A 26,505-nucleotide genomic window follows, 5' to 3' on the forward strand; every position below is an offset into this window, starting at 1 on the left:
ACACGGTATGAACTGGTACATTTTGTACACCAGTTCATACCGTGTTGGACCTCTAGATGTCACTGTATGACAACAGAAAGCTGCTAAAGTACCACAGAAAGGCCTCGATTTCTACTTGTATTGATGACAGAGCAAGAAAAATGTCTCACAAACAGAAACGGAGCATCACAAAGAGAAACTCGTGAGGAACTGGAGGAAAGTAGAGAATCTGTTACCGTGGTGAATAAAAACTGAGGAACAAATTCACAGAATGCTCTGGATGATTAACAGTGCAGTTACCTCTGGACTTGGAAAAATAAATGTCACTTTGCACCTGTGTGACTTATATTCTGGAAAATACGGTAATTTAAAGCTCGTAATTCCAATATTTACCACGATAAGCACGAGTTTAACGCTTAACGATTGCTAGAAATGATAAGTGAGCAACTTCTAAAACGTACTGATTATGCTTTCCAGTTGCTATTCAGATATTTATTTGGAAAAGTACATTTTGAAGTGTGACAGCAGGAAGAAAGCTGAAGAAATCAATATGTCTGCTGTCTGTTCAAAGGCGTGCAACTGTTGAGAGGTTTGGCTCAGCATCAAAAGATATTTTCCACTCAAGGATACCCTATAATAATAAAAAAAAAAGTGCTCCTCGTCAATATTCAATAAAGCCTTTCAAATTCTCATCTTTTTGATGTTCCTGCACTTTCCAGTCAGAAAACCTGCGACAGCATGCTGGGATGCAGCAACAGAGCAAAGCAAGACCTCCGAGGTTTCCTCGACACAGGCAGGCTGTAAGGAGCAGGACGGAGGAGGGCAGGAGATCTACGAGGAGGGGCTGGAAGTGGAGGAGGGGGAGGAGGAGGAGGAGGAGGAGGAGGAGGAGCAGTGTGAGGAGACGCCAGAGGAGGAGGAGGTGAAGGTGGAGTGGCCAACAGGAGTGCCACAGGCCTCAGACAAGGACCTGGCCAAACTGTCCAACAAGGGAGAGGTACGAGTACAATTTACATTTAATTACGTGTTTTCCCACAAATACTTCAGGTGTGTTTGATATTTTCAGGAGCTGATTGTGCTGGATTTGTTACTTTTACTCCCATTACTTGTGACAATAGTGACAATAGTTTTAATGCAACACACAAACAATTCTCATCATTTTACTTTGATGGAGGTTTCCTGCTCAAACTCGAGAAATATTTCCATTTGACACGTTACTGTATTCTTGTTTATTATCTTTCTTCCTCCTTCTCTCACTGGTTTCTTCTGTTTCCACCAAAGTAGAAAATATTCCTGTTAATCCCACATCCTTCACAGCTCTTTGTCTGTGCTGGGACACACCCGTGAATGATCTGTGAGCTCATCCTGAACTCCTCCGTACAGAAAGCCCCCGACTCCACTTATGTTCGTTGGTGTGGCCTCCCTCCCTCCCTCCCTCCCTCCCTCCCTCCCTCCGGGGAAATCTGCCCTGCCAAAAAGTGCTGGATCACCGAGGCAAAAGCCTGATTCCAAACATCAGGTCCTGGAAATCGGAGCCTTTCCAAACGAGTTCAGCGTTACAAAATGCTGTGAAGGGCTCCTTTTTGTGGTCTTTCTACGAGCAATTACCATTAGCACAAAGGGCAGGATAAATAATCGGAGATAAGCAGTGGTGAGTCATCGGCACATTTGCTGGGGTTTTAAATATACATTACCAGCAGCAAAGTGGACTGACATCACAGCATTTGAGGCATTGAGTGCTCGTTGCTTTCAGAGACCTGCTGGGTGAAACTGAGCAGCATGAGTTTTCAGGCCATATAATAGATCACTGTGGACCGTGTGACGCGTGTAACAGGCTGCGTTGTGTCACTGGAGAGGCCCTGAGTCGCCATTAAAACACTACAAGTATGCGGGAGATGTATTCGTCTGTTGTGGTTGAATCATGCCGTTATGGCTCTGTTAGCTTCTCAATCTATGTTTTTAATTCATCCCCATTACACACAATCTGATTCAGTTGCTCACAGATGCTTAAAAATGCGTAAAGATAATAAAAAAAAAAAGAAAAAGTGTTTTAATAAATAATTTCAGAAATTTTATCTACTCTTATTTCATTTTATCATGATTTCTTCACAGAAATTACCCGCCGGTTAACCCAACGCCTCTTATTCATAATCCCATGCCAGTTTGTGTACCCATGTAATATACACTTATATAAACATTCGATCGGCAATTTGCATGAAACTTTTGTGAGTAAGATTTTAATTTATTGTTTTGAACATGAGCGACTTGAATGCAAACTTTTTATACATCATTTCATATCTTAAAGTCCCAGTAGAGTTTGCATGTCCTTCTTTGGAGACTCTGGCTTTGAAAGGGATATTTGAATGTGGATGGAGGTCTTCTCGAAACCATCAATATATATTTTAAATGACAGAATTTCCCCCCTTCATTGTACTGAAGGAGTGTGACTGATAGAAGCTTGCATGACTCTGCAGTGCGCCTGTGCATACGGTACGATCGGCGGTGTGATATTCAGCAGGCTTCGACCCGCTGACCTCACGTAACAACTAACCTATATGTTAGAGCGGCAGGCGAGGCAGACAGCCGTCACGCGAGTCCATTATCGAGGCGAGTGAGCGGCCTGTTTCAGCTTTGCGCTTTATTTTTAGATCTTAAACCAGCGTTTGCACATCTCATCAGAGAAACAAGCAACGAGGCGTCTGAAAACATGGATGGATGGATGGATGGATGGCTGAAAATGGATGAATATAGATGTATATATCAAATTTTAAAACAATTGCATCTGAGAAACTGAAAAAAACACACAGAAAATCTACTGTTTAGCCCACTTTGCTTCTAATAAATCTTATGAACGCTTCATCATACATGAATGGAATATGCCAGGTTGTCGTTCAGGAGCTTCCCAGTCAATATTTTACCCTGAAAAGAAACAAGTCAGACATCCTGAGTCGTCCCAACAGGGACAAATCGGTTTCTTTGTGTTGCTCAACAGCATTTAATTCAGCCGAGCTCCAGTTCAAGTGCTGTTTTAGTCTTCTGTTGTCAGATACAAACACATAGCAGGTCCTACATTATGCTGCTGATGCAGCTTCGTTTTGTTTGCATTATTTCATGTGGTTTCATCGTTTGGATTTAAAATCAAAACCTCATCCACATCCAATCCCAATATGCTGCTCTTCATGTCCTCTGTGGTGAAAACCTATAATAACTAGACCTGCACCGTGAGCTGACTGTTCAATAGAAACCTGAATTAAGTATTTCGTTTTATTTCAGAAGAACTGTCTGCGTGTCGGTCGTCTGTCTCGGCTGCTTCTTTTTGCCATTAGTTTATAAATCAGTTTCTTTCCTCCCACCAACTGAAGTAACTTCATGTGAATCGGTAATACTGCGGCGTATATATATCTTACTAACATCCACTAGTTTAGGGATATATAAGCCCCTCCCAGCTGGCACTGGCAGAAAGGCAGCGTTCACCCCAGAGAGGCTTTCACACCATCACGGACAAACAAAGTGATGAAATTGTTATCTACACGGTCGGTTGTAAACACTCATTGCACTTCACAAGATCTTTCAGATTTGCACTAATTAGCAGCTCCGGCGTTAAATGTAGACAGTGAAGCGTCTGTCAGACTGTAAAGGCAGAATCAGGTTTGTTTCTCTACTGGAGGGAATGAATCATTTTACATCCTTCACCCTCAGTTGATACAGATGGAAATATTAACACAATAAGAAAAGGTTGCAATGAAAGAAATGTTGGATGAGTCACAAAAAGGATTTCTATTTCACTCCCCAAAGTCACTGGAATTCTTATTTATGTTTATTTCAACTTGACAAAGCCTTTCACTGGTTATTTTCCCACTGTAGAACTCCTCCCCAGACGGTCTGGTCTCCATCCTGAAGAGGAGGCGAGCGTCGCTCGATGGTTTGCCTCCCCCGAGCACGATTGCCGTCAAGCAGAACTCCAAGCGCAAAGTTCGCTTCAGTGAGCCGGAGGACGGCATCGAGCAAGGTACGGTGATTGGAAAAGCTGTCACAAATACTGCAAGGCTTAATCTTTCTTGCCCCCCCCCCCCCCCCCCCCCCCCCAATCCATCCATCCATCCATCCTTCTGTACTGATTCAATGTTTCCTTCTACCTGCAGATGAGGTGGGTGGAGACTCCTGCCTCATCCTGCTGCTGCTCTGTCTGGTTACTGTGGTGATCAGCATCGGCGGCACTGCGCTCTACTGCACCCTGGTGGACACTTACTCCAACATCTGCACCGACTTCACTCACAATGTGGACGTCTACGTCACGTACGTGCGGAGGGTCTTCGAAGGGCTGGGGCGTTGGCTGCCCCTCCGGACGTAGACCGCCATCCCTCCCCTTGCCCCCACCGTCTTCATCATCATCATCTGCGATCCAGAGAAGAGCTGCGTCAGACGCCTCGTGACCGGGTGGACACACCGGCCGGATGCGTTGAAAAGCGGCACGGGGTGGTCTGAACGAAAGAGCTCGCATCCTTTCTGTGTGTGACTGAAGCGGTGCTCGACTCGACACCGGACAGTAAAAGCTGCCGAAGCTTTTTATACGCCGGAAGAAAAATGTGGCATGTGATGCGAGCGAAGAAAAAGAGCCCACACAAACACCTGCTTACTGGATGCCACGCCACACGAGGGCCCACAACTCTCTGCTCCATTTAAACGAAACCAGAAGAAGAAGTAGGTGGTCTGTGTGGTTGTGTTTCCCCTCACAGCTGTAGCACTCGTAGCTCTTTTGTTGACTTTCCTTAGGAGTTGAAATGAAGATAGTGTTAGAATCAACCGGGTCATATTTGTGTATTCGTTTTTGTTTCTTAACAATGATCTACGAACCCAACAATTTACCTTCATCTGACTCGATGATATGAGCAGGTGAGACTGAAGCATCATGTAATGTAGGAGACTTTCACATCATGGTTTGTCAGAGAAAATTGTAAAAGCTCCTTTTCATGTAAACTGCACACAAAAAGTAAGGATGCAGGATGCGTTTGGTAGATTATTTCTTTATTCAAAATATTGGAAAGTCTGGTTATTGTCCTTTTTACATGGTGCCCTAGTTGTAAGGAGCTGACAGAAGCTGTGTGTTTGGCACCAGATTCCAGTGAACTTGCTCCGATCGGAGGGCTCCTGTTTATTAAACTGATAAAAAATTGTCTTTTTACTTCAGATTCAACTCGACCAGGCTTTCCAATAGTATATGATTTATTTCCAAGACGCATCGTTATAACAAAGAAATCATCCCCCCAAAATAAAAGGTCCTGACGTTTTGTGTGTGGTTAAGTTTTGAAACACAATCAGAATCATGTTGCACAAACCTTTTTGGGATTTAACCTTTTGTAAACAGACGTTTGTGCTTTACTCACTTACCCCTCGAGGTCCCTCCACTGTATGACTTGCAGAGTGCATGGTGAAAAGAGGAACAGTAGAATTTGACAGGCATCAACTAGATAATGAAGGCTGCTGTTCCTCCAGATTGAGAGGATCCTGGTTGCCTCCCATCAGAGGTCTACCAGGCTCCGCTCCTGTCACAGGGATGTCTGGGCCTCTTCGCTCTCTACGCTGCCTCCTCATATTCCTCTATGCCAAAGAATTAGGAACAAAACTTCCTGCTTAGAGTTTTGGACACCATACAGAGTTGAGCACTGCACACAGATACTGCAGTTACACAAATGAAATGAAATAAAAACGACTTTGCTTAAAAAAAAGTTGTGCCTCATCCTGTGAGGAAACTGAAGTGATGGAGACACTTAGAGCCGAGCAACAAACTCCAGTCTGGGGGAAAAGGAGCTCCAAGTCATAACTCTTAAAAAGTCTGCTTATATACAGTAATCAGAGCGACTAAAAAGTAAAGAAGTTTGCGTTTGGTGCATTATTTCATTATTTCAGAGGCGAGTATGGGGCTGGGTCATCTAAAATAAAAGTTTTATTGGCAGAACAGATTCTACAATGTTTTCATGAGCACAACCCACAAACGGAGCTCTGCTGCTCATCCAACAAATGGGTGTTCCTTGAAAACGTGGCACCTGTATAAATAGATAATAAGTAGACTTCCCAATGATGTAAGCATTACTGCTAAAGATGCCTTGTGACAACAAAGTATGAGTCAGCTGATGGCGAATTAAAAAAAAAAATGAAAGCCCTCCTCCAGTTATGCTTCTGGGGAAATCTTGTATATGTGAATATTTGAACAAAACCTGGGCATCATAAGTAAATTCAAAGAGAGCTCCTTTAGTTTTAAGATTAGTGATGGTGGTTACCACCATACAGTATAGTGATCTAAGAGAAGAAGCCCTCAACAACCTCAGGCACTCACCCTGTTTTTATACTTTTGGTGCTCAGTGTTTTAAAAATCCATCCCTCAGTTTGCGGCCCAAAGGTTTCTCTTTGTCAGGATTTGTAGTACGATATTTTTCTACCCGTGTCCTCACAGATGCACAATTATATTGAAAGAAAATAATCATTTGTATTGTTTTTAGGGACTAATCTTCATTTCCATAAAAAAAATAAATAAGAGCTCAGAGGGTCATCAGATGTGAATCCTGGCTGGATCAGGAAACACAACTGAAAACATTCCTCTCAGCAGAGAAAGTAACATGAAACAGGCATGTTCTGGTAAACCTTTGTTTAAAACTGAAGATTTTATTTTGTGACAGATGTTAAATGTGCATTCTCACTGTGTTGTTTTTTTTTTATTGACATGTGTTGCATCATGAAGTCCACCTTTATACGTGTCTGTATTGAACCTTGAAAGAATGCTCTGTAATGTCATTTTGAACGTGATAATAAAAAGATTTTTATGCAAATTTGAGCGTGAAGCACCCAGTGCTGTAACATCTGCTCTTTCCCACGTGGTGTCGCTGTTTACATCAAATTAACAAACTGCTGCAGTGCTGCAAATCTGCAAGTTACACGCCTCTAGTCTACATATATAATATTGTCCATATTATTCAACATTATATTATATTGAATAAGTCTGTGACTTTTTGATCCTTTCAGGCGTTTTGTTTTTTGGTTTAAATACAATATTTCGATTGATAATGGATGCATTTCCTCTTATAAATGTGAAAAAGTCACTACATAGACACCACTCTGGTATTGTACGTTAACGTCGGCGCCATATTGGACCGGGCAAGTGGTCTGTGTTTGGTATGCGTGTTGTAGTTCATATTTGAATAATAGAAAAACTGCAAGAAATCACTTTATAAACCTGGGAAACAATTACACGTCCATACTTCAATGAACGAATTGGGCAATAAAATATTACATATCTAACACACAGTTTTATCTTAACACCTAAATGTGCCTACGCTTCAAAAATCCAGAGATGGGAAGTAAAGTGTTTGTAGTACGTTGCTGTATAATGAGATTTACTTTTTAGTCCCACACCAGACACATTTTCTTTAATTTTTATTTGTTTTACTAAAGAAGCGAAAATGCTGAAACAGATTATCCATTCGTACATTGCTTATTCCTGTCCGGTGTCACAGGATGCTGGAGCCAAACCCAGCTAACAATGGGCACATTGTATTCTGGAAATTCGGTCCATCATAGAGAAAAAACAAGTGACTGCAAATATTTGTTTTTATGTGTATAGAAATTAGCTTACAAAAGGTCATACTATGCTGGATAATTTGCTCCAGGGATGAAGGAGCCTGTGGTGGTTTTATCTCTTATACTGCAGGTACAGCAATTTGCCCCTGAATGAGCCGCTCAGTGCACACACTACTTCTCTCATGCTGACGGCAATACATTCTGGTTTTATTTACTTTTATACTTGGAAAGACATTAAAACAGGCAGTCAGCTGAGTTCACTCACTTTAATCCTTTTTGGGCGTGTCAACCAAACTGATCCAGATTCTAACCAATAGGATTTGTGCATGTGCCACGTTGCACCAATGGCATTAAACCTGGAACTTGTTATAAAAACGCCCACAGAGCCGCATTCCTCCATTCACTCTCACTCAGGACTCATTGAAGGCCAGCACTGAGAGTTAACTGTCTCTTCTTTATTCTTCAACTTGGAAAAAAAACAACTCCTCAACTTCAGGAAACATGGTGAGTTCACAGGGTTTTTAATGACTCCTCCTCACAGTTTCTTTCAAACTACTTGAAATGAAAGTTATTTGTCAAGTCATCCTGTGGGTTACAATGAATTTGACATTGAAAGCTGATATTTTACAAGATTCTTCTGTTTTGCTTTAATGCTTTGAGTTCAAGTCCAGTTCCTGCATTCCTGCTCACTTTGACCCAGTTTGCGAAGGTCAATGTTCATTCAGTCTGAAGCTCTCTCCTCTTTGAAGGGGCCAGGCCTTAAAATGAAACTGCCACCACAGGCTTTTTAAACAAACCCTATTCACACAAAGCTTAGGCCCTTTAATCTTGCAGGACTGGGAGTGTGTTCAGTCTGCTACTCTTCTGTGGATCTATCAGCTGTGTTTGTGTAATCATGTAACTTTGATGTAAGAGGGATTGTTCTCAAAGTACATTTAATGCCTGAGGTAAACCTCCTCTGTACAATATCTCTTTAAAACGGTTCAATTCAGAGGGTAAATGCCCGAGAAACCTATCTGGTGACTAGTCATGATGTTCTGGTGTCTGATTCTCAACAAAAGAGCCCTTTTTCCTATTGGGGCCTTGCATTGACTCAGGCCTCAACATGTGACGAGTAACTCTCAGCAGGTCAAACCTCCAATGACTGTTCACTTATCAGTGTTTCTCTGGCTTTGTCTCTTTTAGCGACATATTTCTGTGTAGTAATGATAGGCTCCCCCTACAGAGTGTCAGCACATTGTTTCTATGCACCATGTCTGGAATTTCTGCTGCTTTTGAAATTTCCATGACATCATCTCCCCCCAGCTATAGGCTGGGTTGATTTGGGGCTTTAGTCTTTTGTCTCCAGAGGTGGTATCATAAGATGTTGCTTCACATTTTTATTAAATATCTAGTTTTCCCCCTCCCACATTACACCTAGAACAAATGATCAAAACATGCATGACTGACTTTCTTCTTGTTTCCACAGCGTGAGTGTATCTCGGTCCATGTTGGTCAGGCTGGTGTCCAGATTGGCAATGCATGCTGGGAGCTGTACTGTCTTGAGCATGGCATCCAGCCAGATGGTCAGATGCCCAGTAATAAGAAAATTGGTGGAGGAGATGACTCCTTCAACACTTTCTTCAGTGAGACCGGTGCTGGGAAGCACGTCCCCAGAGCAGTTTTTGTGGATCTGGAGCCCTCGGTCATTGGTAAGACTGGTCGCTCACCTGGTAAAAGTGAGGAACTGTAAACTCGATCAGTTGATTTCTTATCCTTTTATCTTATTAGATGAGGTGCGTTCTGGGACTTACCGCCAGCTGTTCCACCCTGAACAGCTGATCACTGGCAAGGAGGATGCTGCCAACAACTATGCCCGAGGACACTACACAGTCGGCAAGGAGATCATTGACGTGGTTCTGGACAGGATGCGTAAAATGGCAAGTTGTCTTGAAGTGGTGTCGTGAAATATTTCTTGAAAATGACCGATATAGTGACATTTCTTCTGCTCTGTCCTCAGGCTGACCAGTGCACTGGTCTTCAGGGGTTCCTGATTTTTCACAGCTTCGGCGGTGGCACCGGGTCTGGTTTCACCTCTCTGCTGATGGAGCGTCTGTCTGTGGACTATGGAAAGAAGTCCAAGCTGGAGTTCTCGGTCTACCCAGCTCCCCAAGTGTCCACTGCTGTGGTGGAACCATACAATGCCATCCTGACCACCCACACCACCCTGGAGCACTCAGACTGTGCCTTCATGGTAGATAATGAGGCCATTTATGATATCTGCCGCAGGAACCTCGACATCGAGCGCCCCTCCTACACCAACCTGAATAGATTGATCAGTCAGATTGTGTCCTCCATCACCGCATCCCTTCGGTTTGACGGTGCCCTAAATGTGGATCTGACTGAATTCCAGACCAACTTGGTGCCTTATCCTCGTATCCACTTCCCTCTGGCCACCTACGCCCCCGTCATCTCTGCTGAAAAGGCTTACCACGAGCAGCTGTCAGTATCTGAGATCACCAACGCCTGCTTTGAGCCCGCCAATCAGTTGGTGAAGTGTGACCCTCGCCACGGTAAATACATGGCCTGTTGCCTCCTTTACCGTGGCGATGTGGCGCCGAAAGATGTGAACGCAGCCATAGCCGCCATCAAAACAAAGCGCTCCATCCAGTTTGTGGACTGGTGCCCCACCGGTTTCAAGGTGGGGATCAACTACCAGCCTCCCACTGTGGTTCCTGGTGGTGATCTGGCTAAGGTGCAGAGGGCAGTGTGCATGCTGAGCAACACCACTGCTATTGCAGAGGCCTGGGCTCGACTTGACCACAAGTTTGACCTGATGTATGCAAAACGTGCCTTTGTGCACTGGTATGTGGGTGAAGGTATGGAGGAGGGAGAGTTCTCCGAGGCCAGAGAGGACATGGCCGCCCTGGAGAAAGATTACGAGGAGGTTGGAACGGATAGTTTAGGAGCAGAAGATGAAGACGAGGGAGAGGAGTATTGAACATATGTGGTGGGGTTTTCTTTCTCTCCATGTCAAAAATAAAGTTTCTTTACTTGCTGCACAAATTGTCTCTTCATTTTAAATATGGCAGGATGGAACATTCTCTTGGTATTTTCTCAGTATAAAGTCGTATCCTCTGACTTGAGAACCACTGACCCAAGTTACTGAAAACATTTCAGAGTACTTGAGCTTTAATTGTATATTTTGCGAAATTCTCTTAAACATGTCATGTTGAAGTTTTAAAACGAAGGGAATTCACACACGGAGCATGCAAACTCTGAATAGAAGGCCCTAGCACCCGGTTCTAACTCGCAACCTTCATACTTTGAAGCAGAACCGCATGCATACAGTGTATATGAACATTTTATGGTCCTTGCACACGAGCTTACGAAAGGTCATGCTATGCTGGATAACAACATTACTGAGGAGTCTTAACTGCTGCAGAGATGAAGGCAGGGCCTGTGGTATTTCTCTCTTGCACTGCAGATACAGATATTTGCTGCTGAAACTCAGTAGACACACTGTCTCATGCTGGAGGTGAGAGGAGGTGTCCATAATGGATTTGTTTGGTTAACATCCACCTCTTCTAGTGTAGGACTGAGCTCCCTCCTATCCAGCTAGTTAAACTTCTCGCACAGCTGCCCTACTTTACTTAAGCAGACTGACTATTTTCTTTATTTCCAAACTAATATCTGTACCATCTCCTCTTGACACCCTTAAAATTGTCTCATCACTCACTCCAACCTATACAGAACATCTAATCACCCCCCCCCCCTTCTTTTTTATGAATTTACAAGATTATTTAGTTACTGACTGGAGTGTGGGTCAAAATCCCCTAAAAAGCTTATTTCTTTCGAGGACAGTGTACAAATGATCACCTGTCAATGGTAATGTCTTTCTACAGGAAACGCTGCACACAGGTCAGCAGGCTGATGCACTGGGAGTCTACAATAAGAAAAAATACCACAGCTGCAGAACAGAAGAAATACACACTCTCGCACACCGAAATACCAGCGTCAACTCAAACCTTTAAAATCAAAGCTTCTCAAATCAACAGATGAGCCCAGATTGCGCCACCATTTCTAATATAAGTTTGTGGAGAAAATCTCAAAGTTATACAATGTGGCAACAAGGTAAACTAGCAAACGGCCTGTGATTTTAACACAGTTGAAATCACGACACATTTGCTACAATGTGCATGCATTTCTGATTTTTGACCTTGCAAAAGTGATTTCAACTGATACCTGTTTGAAATTAGCTTCAAAATATTAAACCATCTCATGGGAAACCAACCGACTGTTTTGTTCTGGATGTGGGATTTGGTATAGACATCACATGCTAGTTTAATTAACTGTTTGGACATTGGAAAGCCATTAAAACAGGCAGTCAGCTGAGTTCACTCACTTTAATCATTTTTGGGCGTGTCAACCAAACTGATCCAGATTCTAACCAATAGGATTTGTGCATGTGCCACATTGCACCAATGGCATTAAACCTTGAACTTGTTATAAAAAAAACGTCCACGCAGCTGCACTTCTTCATTCACTCTCACTCACGACTCATTGAAGGCCAGCACTGAGAGTTCACTGTCTCTTCCTTATTCTTCAACTTGGGGGGAAAAAACAAAACAACTTCAGGAAACATGGTGAGTTCACAGGGTTTTTAATGACTCCTCCTCACAGGTTGTTTCAAACTACTTGAAATTAGTTATTTCTTAAATCATCCTGTGGGTTACAATGAATTTGACATTGAAAGCTGATATTTTAGAAGATTCTTATGTTTTGCTGTAATGTTTTGAGTTCAAGTCCAGTTCCTGCATTCCTGCTCACTTTGACCCAGTTTGCGAAGGTCAATGTTCATTCAGTCTGAAGCTCTCTCCTCTTTGAAGGGGCCAGGCCTTAAAATGAAACTGCCACCACAGGCTTTTTAAACAAACCCTATTCACACAAAGCTTAGGCCCTTTAATCTTGCAGGACTGGGAGTGTGTTCAGTCTGCTACTCTTCTGTGGATCTATCAGCTGTGTTTGTGTAATCATGTAACTTTGATGTAAGAGGGATTGTTCTCAAAGTACATCCAATGCCTGAGGTAAACCTCCTCTGTACAATATCTCTTTAAAACGGTTCAATTCAGAGGGTAAATGCCCGAGAAACCTATCTGGTGACTAGTCATGATGTTCTGGTGTCTGATTCTCAACAAAAGAGCCCTTTTTCCTTTTGGGGCCTTGCATTGACTCAGGCCTCAACATGTGACGAGTAACTCTCAGCAGGTCAAACCTCCAATGACTGTTCACTTATCAGTGTTTCTCTGGCTTTGTCTCTTTTAGCGACATATTTCTGTGTAGTAATGATAGGCTCCCCCTACAGAGTGTCAGCACATTGTTTCTATGCACCATGTCTGGAATTTCTGCTGCCTTTGAAATTTCCATGACATCATCTCCCCCCAGCTATAGGCTGGGTTGATTTGGGGCTTTAGTCTTTTGTCTCCAGAGGTGGTATCATAAGATGTTGCTTCACATTTTTATTAAATATCTAGTTTTCCCCCTCCCACATTACACCTAGAACAAATGAACAAAACATGCATGACTGACTTTCTTCTTGTTTCCACAGCGTGAGTGTATCTCGGTCCATGTTGGTCAGGCTGGTGTCCAGATTGGCAATGCATGCTGGGAGCTGTACTGTCTTGAGCATGGCATCCAGCCAGATGGTCAGATGCCCAGTAATAAGAGAATTGGTGGAGGAGATGACTCCTTCAACACTTTCTTCAGTGAGACCGGTGCTGGGAAGCACGTCCCCAGAGCAGTTTTTGTGGATCTGGAGCCCTCGGTCATTGGTAAGACTGGTCGCTCACCTGGTAAAAGTGAGGAACTGTAAACTCGATCAGTTGATTTCTTATCCTTTTATCTTATTAGATGAGGTGCGTTCTGGGACTTACCGCCAGCTGTTCCACCCTGAACAGCTGATCACTGGCAAGGAGGATGCTGCCAACAACTATGCCCGAGGACACTACACAGTCGGCAAGGAGATCATTGACGTGGTTCTGGACAGGATGCGTAAAATGGCAAGTTGTCTTGAAGTGGTGTCGTGAAACATTTCTTGAAAATGACCGATATAGTGACATTTCTTCTGCTCTGTCCTCAGGCTGACCAGTGCACTGGTCTTCAGGGGTTCCTGATTTTTCACAGCTTCGGCGGTGGCACCGGGTCTGGTTTCACCTCTCTGCTGATGGAGCGTCTGTCTGTGGACTATGGAAAGAAGTCCAAGCTGGAGTTCTCGGTCTACCCAGCTCCCCAAGTGTCCACTGCTGTGGTGGAACCATACAATGCCATCCTGACCACCCACACCACCCTGGAGCACTCAGACTGTGCCTTCATGGTAGATAATGAGGCCATTTATGATATCTGCCGCAGGAACCTCGACATCGAGCGCCCCTCCTACACCAACCTGAATAGATTGATCAGTCAGATTGTGTCCTCCATCACCGCATCCCTTCGGTTTGATGGTGCCCTAAATGTGGATCTGACTGAGTTCCAGACCAACTTGGTGCCTTATCCTCGTATCCACTTCCCTCTGGCCACCTACGCCCCCGTCATCTCTGCTGAAAAGGCTTGCCACGAGCAGCTGTCAGTATCTGAGATCACCAACGCCTGCTTTGAGCCCGCCAATCAGTTGGTGAAGTGTGACCCTCGCCATGGTAAATACATGGCCTGTTGCCTCCTTTACCGTGGCGATGTGGTGCCTAAAGATGTGAACGCAGCCATAGCCGCCATCAAAACAAAGCGCTCCATCCAGTTTGTGGACTGGTGCCCCACCGGTTTCAAGGTGGGGATCAACTACCAGCCTCCCACTGTGGTTCCTGGTGGTGATCTGGCTAAGGTGCAGAGGGCAGTGTGCATGCTGAGCAACACCACTGCTATTGCAGAGGCCTGGGCTCGACTTGACCACAAGTTTGACCTGATGTATGCAAAACGTGCCTTTGTGCACTGGTATGTGGGTGAAGGTATGGAGGAGGGAGAGTTCTCCGAGGCCAGAGAGGACATGGCCGCCCTGGAGAAAGATTACGAGGAGGTTGGAACGGATAGTGTAGGAGCAGAAGATGAAGATGAGGGAGAGGAGTATTGAACATATGTGGTGGGGGTTTTTTTTTTTTTCCTCATGGCAAAAATAAAGTTTCTTTACTTGCTGCACAAATTGTCTCTTCATTTTAAATATGGCAGGATGGAGTGTTCACTTGGTGTTTGTCTCAGTATAACGTCCTATCCTCTGAAATGTTTGCAGTAACTTGGGTCAGAGTACTTGAGACTTAAAGGTGTATTTTGCAAACACTTAAATGTGTTGAGCAGTTGACTTAATATGCCACGTTTTCTGTTCCGACTCCTAAAAAGACACCACACACTAGGATTGTTGGACCCAGGACATCACTGATTTCTGATTTCTAACTAAAATAATGTAGTTGTGGTTAATGTGTTTCTAAAACACAGGGATAAGTTATATATTATATATTGTAAGTGATATTAGAAAGGTGTTTAAATGGAAGTTGACGTCTACAAGCTGCGGCCCATCCATGGGTTTTCATGTGGGGGGGTAATGGTATGAAGCCACTAAATTCTTATTGAAGCTCAATTTTCTCAGTAAAATCATATCCAGTGTGTACGGCTGAGATGCCAGTTTCATTCTCATTACTAAAATTGATTCGAGGCACTATCTGCCTTTGAAACAGGCCAAATCCTGGCCAGTTTATAAAAAGCTATTCACAAATGGTTCATTTGTTCTATCAAGGCACATTACAGGAAATGACTCACAGGAGTTTTGAAAAAAAAAAAGTCCATTACTCCGTCCATCTCATGATAGTTACCGCTATTTTCATTTGACCTACTCCTTTGAAGACAGCTTTTTGCAGATATTCGGGTCTCATTTGGGGATTTTGGAGAAAAATAGATGGTGGCATCCAAATGTGGCAATAAGCCACCACTTTACAAGTCACATGTACTGTAAGTTTCAATTCTTCACATGTTTGTTTTAGTTGCATATGTTGCATGTTTTGTATCACAATGAAATACAACATAAATGTAGGTAGAACAGACAGACTAGATTTTTTATATTTGTATGTTTGAACACAGTCTAGACCAGCTGTAAAACTCTGATTTAGTGGCAGGACACCAGCAGGAAAACGGAAAAGATTACTTTATTTTTATTTGGTTTGATTAGTTTTACCAGGATCTTTAAAATGCCTGCAAAAACATAACAAATTCAGTTTGCATTTCAAATAAAGATAAAACATTCACCTACATGGTTGGGGTGTTTATGTTTTATAGGGGATCTCTGATGCATCCTTACTGTCCTTAGAAATACTGTATTATGAAGCTGTCCTTGCCACAATAGTAGAGGGTCAGTTAAGTTTTATGGCTGTTTATTCTCAGTTTTGGAAATTCTGTAAAAGTAAGATTTTCGAAGCTGAAACATTATGAAAAAATGCATATTATCAGTGTACAATACAATCTAATATAAATAAAAAGGAGACTATCATTAATACGCACGTGCACGCCTTCCACTGATTATGAGGATTTTTTAAATTGAAATACCGTAGTCTCAGATCCTAATAAAGAAATTATGTTCAATTAAACTTCTGTGGCGCTTTTCCTCGCGTATTTGTGACGGTCAGTCTTGCCCGGTCCAATATGGCAAATGTAAACTATAATCCAATATAAAATTAAAAGTATCATTAATACGCACGCCTTCCACTGATCTAATTGAGTTTTTAATTTCTATTGAATTAGCAGGGTTCCAGATCCAAATAAAGACCTATTATGTTAAAATAAACTGCTGTAGTGCTTTTGCTCGCGTATTTATGACTGTCAGTGTTGCCCGGTCCAATATGGCGGACGCCATGACGTAAAACTTTACTGTTGCTTGGCCAATCAGGGAACGGGGTCAAACCCATGTGACTGTGTAATGGGCGGGGCCTTAAAGTCAAAACTGCAGCGCACACTGGCATAAAGTTGTTTATAAATACGAAAACAATGGCGGCGGACAGGCCGTATCACATTGTTATTTTTGGTGCCACCGGCTTCACCGGACAGTTTGTGGTGGAAGAGGTGGCACGGTGCGCAGCGGAGAGCAGCGGCGGTCTGAAATGGGCCGTGGCCGGGAGAAGCAGACCGCGCCTGGAGGAGGTGCTGCGGAGAGCCGCGGAGAGGCTGGGTAGGTGTCCGGACAGGGTGTCCCGTGTAGCGGCTAACTGTTAGCTCAGTGTCCGCTGTCAGGCTGGAGCCCCCTGCAGCCCCGTGCAGCCACCGTCACTCCACACACACCCACATTCTGAATTTGACCTCTAAATATATGTAATTGTTCCGCTCCACATCTACAAGCTACATTTAAATATTAGCAGGTCCCTCAGCTGCACTGCTTGACATTAGTCTGACTGAGAAGTGTCAATTTTCACATAATAAATGGACGTTTATATTACTGCTTAACATCTGTGGCTAATGTAGACGGTATAACTCTACAGACTTCGCACAGATCCCCACATTATTATGTAGGTTTTAGTATTTATATTGGCCTTCCTGACTAATTCTAAGTCTTCTTATACCTTGTGCTAAACTATAAAAATGTAAAATTTATATTTCATCCAATTTGACATCACAGTCCTGCAATAATGTAATGTTTCCTCATAATAATGTGTTGTGCATGTATGCACTCAATCTTTTTGCTTGACTTCCTGCATAAGTGTTTAGTGGAATGGAGGAGATCAGTCAGTGCAGGTGCTGGAAAGCTTCCGTTTCTTTGATAGCAGCCTTCACCTCATCTGCCAGCGACATCTCTCAATTTCCTGTTGACAACAACCCACAGCTTGTCTGCAGGAGTCAGGTCAGGCTAAATGACCGGCCAATCACAGCTCAGTAAAACCACTCTGGGGGATGTCTGCACAGTGGAGAGGTGGGAAGTCCTGCTGGAAGAGGAAAGCAGCATTCTTTTCATGCATCTTGTCCTCCGATAGGAGCAGAAGACAAGGCATTGGGGACACTTTACACTGGGTTTAAAACAGCCTCTCCACTCTTCTGTGGTCCAGTCCGGCTGCTCTGACTGCAGAATCAGTCAATTTCTTGCGAAGTTCCTTCAACTTTGAAAAGACCAACTTCTCCTCAAGCTGATGGTTATCGTCGACTTTGCATTAAGCTTGACATAGCTTTTTCACCAGCCATCTTTTGGGGGATTACGCTCCTTGTGAGCAGTGTTCCTTGATGGCTGTGGCGTTTGCTCTACCGGACCCACAAATTCTTTTCGTTTACACTGCAGGAATGAAGACTTCATCCAAGCTTAGCTAGCGTTCATGATATTTTGAGATGTGTTATCGTTTTAGGTCATAATTAATATAAAAACTAGTCAAGAAATAAAAAGAGTTCAGTATAGATACTTTGACTTTATGAAAAAACTGACAATAAATACACATTTCCATTATATTTTAATGTTTGGAATGAACTCTTTGAAGAGTTTACTGCAATAAAATATCACCCATAAAGTTTCAGTCTTCATTTATGTGTGTAAAGACGGATTATACTGTCGGTGAGATGTTTCCCCTTTTCCCTCTCTTGTCAGCGATGCCGGAGCTGAGGACAGACATCGAAATCATTGTTGCAGATGTGTCTATCGAGGAATCGCTGGCCGTCATGTGCCAGCAAGGTGTGGTGATTCTCAACTGTGTTGGACCGGTAAGTTTGAGACGGTGTTTTACACAACCTGAGCCTTATAAACTGCACACCGATGTCTTTATTCTGTCCTTCTCCTCTCAGTACAGGTTTTATGGCGAGCCAGTGGTCAGAGCTTGCATAGAGAATGGGGCTCACTACTTGGACATCTGCGGGGAGCCTCAGGTAAGATCTAGAGGAGGGTGTAAGAAGTTGACATTTGCATATTGAGGAGTCGGTACATTGTAATGGCATGTTTATATTTTGCGCATACGCTTTCCACAGTTCCTGGAGCGAATGCAGCTGGAGTACCACAGTAAGGCCTTGGACAGGGGAGTGTATGTGATCGGCAGCTGCGGCTTTGACTCCGTTCCTGCAGATCTGGGTATTATCTACACACAGAGGCAGTTCAAAGGTGGGAAACACAACCAGTGCTTCGGTCTTTCTATTGTAATTTTGCACAGATTTTTTTTACTGTTCATTTGAAAATCTGCTGTGTGATCTGTGGATTTCAGGAACTCTGACAGCAGTGGAGAGCTTCCTGAACATCATCAGTGGACCTGAGGTAATTTGAACCTTCACAAACTAAAGCAGCAGTTTGATTTGCGGAATTGGACCAGAAACTTCCAGCTTTGAGTCCTTACCTTTATCGCATTTCCTTCCTTACAGTTTAGTAGATCACAGTTTTTGGTCTTGGTCACACTTGTGCTATGTATCTGCTTCAAATCAACTTTGTGGACAAAATAGTCTCTTACTGTGTGATAGGTCCAACCTACTAACGGAGGTGTTATGAAAAAGAGATAATCAGTGTTATTCACCTCACCTGGTATAATATTATGGCTCAGGCTGCAGACTGCCATGACGAATCACACAGAGTGTATGTAATTGAACATCTATCTTGTTTGGATTACCTCTCAATACATTTCTATATATGGTCATCAGCTAGCAGACTGAGGCTGGTGTCAAATGACAAACACTCAGTGCTGCGTGTCAAAGCTGCTCTGTTGAAGTTTCAGACTTTACCGTACTGAGTGTAAATTGAGGAGGATTTTGTGTATTATCGATTCACAGTGACATGACTTTGCAGGGCTTGTCTGGCCACGACGCCACTTGGCAGTCTGCAGTGTACGGCTTCGCAGACAGCAGATCCCTCCGCCAGCTGAGGAGGAAGTTTGGCCACAAGCCGCTGCCTCTTGTAGGAGCCAAAGTGGAGAAGAGGTGAGGCAATAATTGAGCAATTGCTTTTCTGGCTTAGACACTTTAGTTTATTGAAACATGGGGTCTGGCAGCGAAGAAGCCAAGTACAAGGTAAATTAAATTTCCTCGGTGCGGAGCAGAAAGTAAATCCCCACTGATGTTTATGTATCTTTTCTTTCAAAGTAACCAAGCCTGAATACCACTGTAATTACCTATACTGTCCTGTAAAAGTAGTACTGTGTCGTCCTGATAAATAAATCTGGTGGTACAAATGTGTCTTCGTGTAGTCTTGTCAGACTTTGATGAGTTTTTTGTTTAACTTCAAGGCCTTTAAGTGTAACTTTACAAGCAAGGGCCGAGAAATGGTTGAAGAAAGTATAGAAATCTGGTGCACACTGGTACAGTTTCTGCAAGATTGTAGTTCTGCAGTTTGTAGACGATTACTGTCTCGCAGAGTGACTTACATTGAGCGTAATGAGATTTCAGTGGAAAGCAGAGCCTGGCAGGGACGGAGAGATAGATTTAGGAGACTATCAATGGATGCAATGAGCTTGAATACTACAGTGCTGAGGCTGCAGGCAGAGACGGTTTGGTGAGGACAGATCACTGTTGCTTTCTGTCGGGAGTGATCTGTGTGTGTGTGTGTGTGTGTGTCCAGGGGTTTTTTGTTTTTCAGCAAAGAGATGGAGCAGTATGTCATCCCCTTTATGGGCTCGGACCCCTCGGTCGTCAGGAGAACCCAACGTTTCCTTTATGAGGAGCAGCAGCGCTCACCGGTAAGTCCAACATCACAAAAACGGTTTTTGTTTTCGTCCGTCTTGTATAACACTTTATTCCATTTCTGGTCAAAGGATGCTGCTGCTCTTGCTAGATAGCTGTGGGTGAAGGCGGGATACCCCACGGGCAGGTCGCCAGTCATTCACAGGACAAACACAGAGAGACAGACAAACACATGATTTTATAATTGTGCATGAAAATCATATGGTTACATTTTGGTTACATTAAATCTCTCTCTCTCTCTCTCTCTCTCTCTCTCTCTCTCTCTCTCTCTCTCTCTCTCTCTCTCTCTCTCTCTCTCTCTCTCTCTCTCTCTATATATATAAGAGCTTAGATGTTCTATTCATTTATTAAATTGCACACCGACTAATTGTGTTTCATATCTCATATCAGATTTGTCTTCACACAGATACAGAAGGTCTGCATTTGGCCAAAGGTGAAAGTAGAATTTGTGTCATTCCTGAAAAATATATATCTTTTTTTATATTTAAGAATACAGAATACATCATATCATCTCCATTAAATGTAATAATTTCTAATTGTTTTCATGAAGGGAAACTTAAGTTTTTGATAAATGCTGTTCCCATCTGAAACAGAAGAATTAGAATGTTTCTGTGTAGAAGAAAAACCCCTGCAAATATGTAAACTTGTGCTCAGCACTGCCCCCTGCAGTCAGACAGATGTAGGCCTAAGATATATGCAGTCTGAGGAGATTGTGATGATAAAAAGTGATTGGAATCATATCTCTGGTAACGGTTCCACAGTTGGCCCCATTCAGCATAATCAATGGCACACTGGCGAAGGCCCTCTCAGTATGGAAAGTTAAAAATGGCCCAGAAAACAAATCCCTCCTGAATCCTGTGACATCCATTCCTCATTTACGCTCATGGATTTTTATCAGCAATTTGCCATCACGGCTGTTTTTCGCAGACCAAACCAGACCAAACCGCCACCGTGCAGCACCCAGAGAGTGCTTCACCCCCCCGCTTTGACCCAGGGGCTTCTATTTCTCCACCCACACTGAGGAGATTCTTTTGCTCTCTCAGCTCCTCCTGCCGTCACCCGGTCGGCCGTCTCAGTCCCTGAGGGCTTCCTGATCACAGCTGGAGACGCTGAACTTATTGAAAGTTATCTCATTAGGTTGTTTAGGCTGCCATCTGCCAGCTGACTGGAAAACTGTGGAGTCATGTGTAGTGATTCATCAGTTTCTGCCTCACTGCTCATTACTCCCTCCGACACCTCATCTCGCCTTCGTCACTCACCCACTTCCCTCTCTCACCTCTATACTTCCCTTCCTTCTTCCACTTTTTAATCACTTCACTCTCATTTCTTGTCCGTCATTGCTCATTTCCTTCTCCCTCTCTCTCCCACACCTTTAATCTCCCTCTCCTTATCTTCTTCCCGATCCTGTCAACTTTAATTTCCCTCGTTATCGTCTCCGCACTTCCTCACTCCTCCACCTCTTCTTCTCGTCTCCACAGGTCCAGTACAGTGCCTTCGTCGGTGTCGGCGGCCTCCTCTCGGTGATCAAGATCCTGTGTGGCGGCCTCCTCTTCTGGACTTTGGCAAAATTCAGCTTGGGAAGGAAACTGCTGACTACAGTAAGTACAGCTGAACTCTTAGTGGACTCTTTGTCCATCTACACGACGCAATCCGAGTGTTCTTATAGATTATATTATTTCTTGAGACACATAGTCGTATAACGTTGCGGTGCATACAATAGTGATAAGTTTTATAATCCTAATAATGGACATTTAGCTTTCTTGACTATTTCAGTTCCTCTGTTTTTGTTTCCAGTTTTAGTCATTTGGAGAAAGTTTAGCTGTTTTGTTTGTTTTTCCAACAAAAATGGTCACTAAACTTGGAAGAGCCACTACCCGGCTCCAGGGTCAAAGGTCGCAGAACTCCTGTAGACCAAATCTGTGTTTTATATGGACTGAGGGCCACATGCAGCCCTTTGACCACCCGTGACAGCCCCCGAGGGTCTGTGGGAAGGTATAATCAAATGAAAATTAGTGTACACAGTGTAAAAGCTTTGCTTCAACTCATCTGTATTATCTGGAGTTATTATCAGCTAAAGTATGCAAAGAAATGTAAGAGTGATTCAGAGCAGGAAACTGGGCCCGATGAAGAGTCTCTCATTGAAATCAGGTGTGTTGCAACAGGGAACCCAAAAAATGCAGGACATAGTTTGAGCCCCCCTGGTAGTTTGTGAGTTTCCTTCACGGCACAATCAAGTTTAGTCATAAGAAATAACATCAGAGAGAAAATGTATTGTGTATATAGATCATGTGCATGCAGCATCTTAAGCAGGTAAGATATGGAGCTTCTCATCCATCATGTAAAGGTAGCTGGAAGGTGTCTGATTGGCTCCAAAATTTAATCTGCAGCAGAAGAAAACAAACCAACAAACCCCAAACGTACAGCCAGTGTTTATTAAATAAGATAAAAAGACTGGTGTGGAATCTGAACCAGATCTGTGACATGTTCTCCCAAAACGTTTCAAAACCGACTCAGTGCAAGTTTGTGCTAATGCTTTTAAGGGTGCACACAACAAATAATGATTTATATATATATATATATATATATATATATATATATATATATATATAGTCAGAGTTGCAAAGTAACAAACTAATTTTACTCACATTATTGTCATTTGAGTTTCACTTGACAAACCGAACAAACTGCAGTGAATGGTGGATAAAAGCCGCTAATGTCATGAATAAAGATGGAGACTGAGTTGCGCGTCGGTGGTACGGATCCCGTGCAAAGCGAAACCTGGACGACTTGGTTGAACTCGTAAGAAAAAACGGTGTGAGCCCCCGGCCATATTGAAGGAACCAATCGGCTTCAAGCGGCAAGAAAGGCAACAGCATTATTAAACAAAGTGAGTGTGTTTGTCCAGAGAGGCAGAGGTGGATTTAAACCTGACTTGACCTTCTTGTGCTCCTCAGGAGAGACCATTCTCCTGCTGTCTTAAAAAATAACTAAGTAACTTTCACTCTTGAGTACATTTCATAAGAGCGACTTTTCACTTTTGCTTGAGTACATTTTTAGACTGGTAATTTTACTTTTACTTGAGTCGAATATTTTAGCACACTGTAAATCTAACCCAGTTTTTTTCTTTTGTTCAAAGTTTCCGTCATTCTTCTCCTTTGGTTTCTTCTCCAAAGCCGGTCCAACCACAAAACAGGTAACGCTCAGATATACACAGAAACACATTACATATTGTTTGTAGGCTGAGATCAGTACTGATCAGAAGTGGGAAATAAAGTTATTTTGAAATACTTTCACATTTATTTATTGAATATTAAAAAGCCATTAACTGTAATTTTTTTCGTAAAGAGGTGACTGTTTGATACTGAAATAGCAGCTGCGTCGGTGAGGCGGAGTCATGGGAAAATGCTAAAAGTTCCATAATGTTTGAATGAGCCAGAAGAAATTGTCAGTGCATTTGACAGAAACATCTCCTCCAGCGATGCTGGTGACAAATTACAAGCACGTTATGCCATTTTTTTTCAGGAGGTTTAGCGCCGTTGAAATATTTAAATGTAAACCTTCAGCGCTGCCGCGGGCAGGCACACAAACTCACTGTATTTATCGCTGTGCTACACATTGAGGTGAGACGAGCATCTTCCTCTTCATCAGATTGAAGAAACCTGTTTCAGCATGACGTTTTACGGGGAGGGCTACTCGGAGGGGACGGATCCCGCCGAGGGACGACCCAACGCCAAGATCTGCACGCAGGTCGTGGGAGCAGGTTAGGCTGCCTTGTTTGCTCCAGAACGTTCTCAGTGTGAAGCAGTTCAGAAAATGAGACTAATTGTGAGAATTACTGGGTCTGGTCAGTGAATCAGAAGAAATTAAACAAAAATCTAATGTTTTTTTTATGACTTCAGAGATAAAATTATAAAGAATATAACAAAGAAATGTTGAATATTTCAGTTTTTGTGCAATTCATCTAAAATATATTAAATTATGAGTATTTTCTTTCAAATATTTTTGGTGCAACTTTATCGTACTATTGGCGAGCCACCCTGAGCACACGCACCATAAAGATATATGAGAATTTAATATATATAACGAGCTATTTGTCTCTACATTAGTTTGATTTAAAATACATACAACACTAATTTATTAACCCTTTTAGGGAAGTTCCTTTCTCTGCATCGACCCGTACTATTTCTAGGATTCGGTGGTTCATTGCACTCCGGAGAGCCAAGTCCACCTCTCTACCCTCCAGGCCACCAAACTCAGTCGTTAGATCAGAATCGCAAAATAAGCAAAATAATTAACCTGCATTGTGAATTTAACAGTTCTAACCACACTGAAAGGCCTCAGCCTGAAATCAGACCCCAGTCTTCTCGCTGTCATTCACTGTTGTGACTTCTGTGTTTGTGAACAGAACCTGGCTACGTCGCCACGGTTTCTGCGATGGTCCAGTCCGCCGTGACGGTGCTGAACGAGGTGCACTCTCTCCCCAGGAGGTCGGTGCAGTCGCTCAAGGTTTACGCCTCCGCCTCCCTGTTAACGCTCCGGCAATGAACCTCCTCCCTTATCTCTGCGTGTGCCTCTTGTGGTGATCCACAGGGGAGGAGTTTACACGCCGGGAGCGGCCTTCTGTCAAACCAGCCTGATCGACCGGCTCCACGGTCACGGCGTCAAGTTCTCAGTCAGAAGCAGCCAGGAGGAGGCAGCAGGAGCCGCCACCGCCACGTCCACTGGAAACATCTGAGCCTCATGCAACAACTTATCAAGTCATTTAGACACAAACGCTCCACTTCCTAAAACCTGCCTGTAAAACCTTTTGAAGATTAGTTTTCTTTTTCTCGCCCAAATATCAAAACTTTTCAAAATTAGTAAATATTAATCATATTGAGAGTTTTACCTGCCGTCTCCATCTATTTCCAGACAATAGTTGATGTGTCTCTGAAAGTGAACGGTGGCTACTCGGTAATGCCTCTACTTGAAGGTCTAAATTATTATTATTATTATTATTTTTTTCTTTACATTTTAACAAAGAAATAACTGGAGTGATGGTGTTTGGTCCCAGTGCTTCCTGCCTCGTGCCACTCACTTCTGGACCAGATGACTATTTCACTTTATTCTGGAGTCGGCCAGTCTTCTCTCTCACGCCCTCCAGCTGGTTCAAAATGCTTTTAACTGGAGCACGTATGAGTGATAATATGACATTCTGGCTTGGCTGCACGGGCTGCCCGTGTATTTTAGATGTTCATATTAATCTTTTATTTGTTTTTAAATGTGTAAATGATTTGGCTCCACCATATCCTTTAGAGCAGCTCGGTCTCTCAGGTCAGCTGATCAGCTGATCGGCTGCTCCTTGTACGACCAAAATCAAATCCAAGCTCAACTAAATGTGAAACAATCTGCCTTTGTATATTTGTTCACTTTTAAAACCCATCTTAAATCCTACTTTGACTTGTTTTGCAAAAATTTTTTTTGTTGTAATTGTACCCGTCCTAGCTGTATTTTATAGTTTTATGTGTTATAGTTTGAATGTACAGCACTTTGTTTCAAACAAGGTTGTATGAAAGCGCTTTATAAATAAAAGATGGGAGGTGCATAAATTATTTTAACCTGCTCAATATTACATTTGAAACTTGATTCATGAAGAGAATTGTCATTCCTCGAGAAGGTGCACTGATACATTCAACCTGATTAAAAGGTTATTATAGCCTATCAAAGCGTCATTTATCAGCTTAAAGACTCTTCCCGGCTCCCCAGAGTCCGACTCTTAGATCCAGACTGAGATGAGTTGTGACTATGAATGCTCAGTCGCCTTCATGTTGTAAAATCTTTATTCCCAGGTGAAGTTTACCTTCATCAGTGAGCTCCTCCTTTCATGCTTCAGCACTTCTGTTCGTTGCTCATCAAAATGTACAAACTTCCCTGGAAGCTGGGAGAAACGGATGTTTCCTCCCACTGCCGCCCTGCTAGTTTCTTCATCCGTTCACTTGATTGAGGTCGATGCAGGGCAGAGGCTTCACCAGGTCAGATGGAGGAAACTGCTACATGTGCAAGTCCTCTGACATCATTGTCCTCAATATTGTAGATTTAGGAGAGCCCAAAAGTTTCTGTTTGATCTTATATAAGTTAAAAAAAAAATTTTAATAACTCTTTGAGTCTGAAGGATTATATAATTTTGGTGTTTAATTACCAAACTCTCACTTGGTTTAAGCTCCCACTCTGACAACCCCATATAATCACTAAAGGTAAAATAGACTTGAAAAGAGGAAACCTGAGGGGAGAGGAAGAATGCAACAAATATAAGTATTATAGATATGTGACCTCTGT

At 42.9% G+C, this 26,505-nt stretch overlaps 4 protein-coding genes across 4 annotated transcripts in view; all 4 read left to right on the forward strand.

The window, feature by feature from the left end:
• cnstb (consortin, connexin sorting protein b) overlaps window positions 1-6,800 on the forward strand; it is a 15,731-nt gene extending 8,931 nt beyond the window's left edge. Inside the window, exons 9-11 of the mRNA XM_080490855.1 lie at window positions 699-976; window positions 3,844-3,988; window positions 4,122-6,800. Of these exons, the coding sequence (XP_080346981.1) occupies window positions 699-976; window positions 3,844-3,988; window positions 4,122-4,330 (632 nt within the window). The 3' untranslated portion in view covers window positions 4,331-6,800. The remainder of the gene's footprint in view (window positions 1-698; window positions 977-3,843; window positions 3,989-4,121) is intronic.
• Window positions 6,801-7,948: 1,148 nt separating this feature from the next.
• On the forward strand, window positions 7,949-10,589 carry LOC308126185 (tubulin alpha-1 chain-like). Its single transcript, XM_080490369.1, has 4 exons — window positions 7,949-8,055; window positions 9,020-9,242; window positions 9,322-9,470; window positions 9,551-10,589. The coding sequence occupies exons 1-4, from the start codon at window positions 8,053-8,055 to the stop codon at window positions 10,529-10,531; spliced, it is 1,356 nt and encodes a 451-aa protein (XP_080346495.1). The 5' UTR covers window positions 7,949-8,052; the 3' UTR covers window positions 10,532-10,589.
• Window positions 10,590-12,066: 1,477 nt separating this feature from the next.
• On the forward strand, window positions 12,067-14,714 carry LOC308126834 (tubulin alpha-1 chain-like). The gene is made up of 4 exons (XM_080491489.1): window positions 12,067-12,176; window positions 13,139-13,361; window positions 13,441-13,589; window positions 13,670-14,714. The coding sequence occupies exons 1-4, from the start codon at window positions 12,174-12,176 to the stop codon at window positions 14,648-14,650; spliced, it is 1,356 nt and encodes a 451-aa protein (XP_080347615.1). The 5' UTR covers window positions 12,067-12,173; the 3' UTR covers window positions 14,651-14,714.
• Window positions 14,715-16,535: 1,821 nt separating this feature from the next.
• LOC308126450 (saccharopine dehydrogenase-like oxidoreductase) lies at window positions 16,536-25,785 on the forward strand. The gene is made up of 12 exons (XM_080490854.1): window positions 16,536-16,729; window positions 18,125-18,237; window positions 18,319-18,399; window positions 18,499-18,628; window positions 18,729-18,778; window positions 19,301-19,431; window positions 20,069-20,186; window positions 21,669-21,788; window positions 23,327-23,383; window positions 23,839-23,950; window positions 24,596-24,677; window positions 24,781-25,785. Exons 1-12 carry the CDS (start codon window positions 16,549-16,551, stop codon window positions 24,923-24,925), a joined length of 1,320 nt encoding a protein of 439 aa, XP_080346980.1. The 5' UTR covers window positions 16,536-16,548; the 3' UTR covers window positions 24,926-25,785.
• The last annotated feature ends 720 nt before the right edge of the window (window positions 25,786-26,505 follow it).

This window comes from Lipophrys pholis (genome assembly GCF_963383615.2).
Source record: "Lipophrys pholis genome assembly, chromosome: 21".
Taxonomy (NCBI): Eukaryota; Metazoa; Chordata; class Actinopteri; order Blenniiformes; family Blenniidae; genus Lipophrys; species Lipophrys pholis.

Coding starts and splice junctions, on each gene's coding strand:
- LOC308126834 (XM_080491489.1), top strand. Junction 13,362..13,440: donor TCTGGAGCCCTCGGTCATTG/GTAAGACTGGTC, acceptor TTATCTTATTAG/ATGAGGTGCGTTCTGGGACT. Junction 13,590..13,669: donor TGGACAGGATGCGTAAAATG/GCAAGTTGTCTT, acceptor CTCTGTCCTCAG/GCTGACCAGTGCACTGGTCT.
- LOC308126450 (XM_080490854.1), top strand. CDS start 16,549: ATGGCGGCGGACAGGCCGTATCACATTGTTATTTTTGGTGCCACCGGC. Junction 18,400..18,498: donor ACATCTGCGGGGAGCCTCAG/GTAAGATCTAGA, acceptor CGCTTTCCACAG/TTCCTGGAGCGAATGCAGCT. Junction 18,779..19,300: donor ACATCATCAGTGGACCTGAG/GTAATTTGAACC, acceptor ATGACTTTGCAG/GGCTTGTCTGGCCACGACGC.
- LOC308126185 (XM_080490369.1), top strand. Junction 9,243..9,321: donor TCTGGAGCCCTCGGTCATTG/GTAAGACTGGTC, acceptor TTATCTTATTAG/ATGAGGTGCGTTCTGGGACT. Junction 9,471..9,550: donor TGGACAGGATGCGTAAAATG/GCAAGTTGTCTT, acceptor CTCTGTCCTCAG/GCTGACCAGTGCACTGGTCT.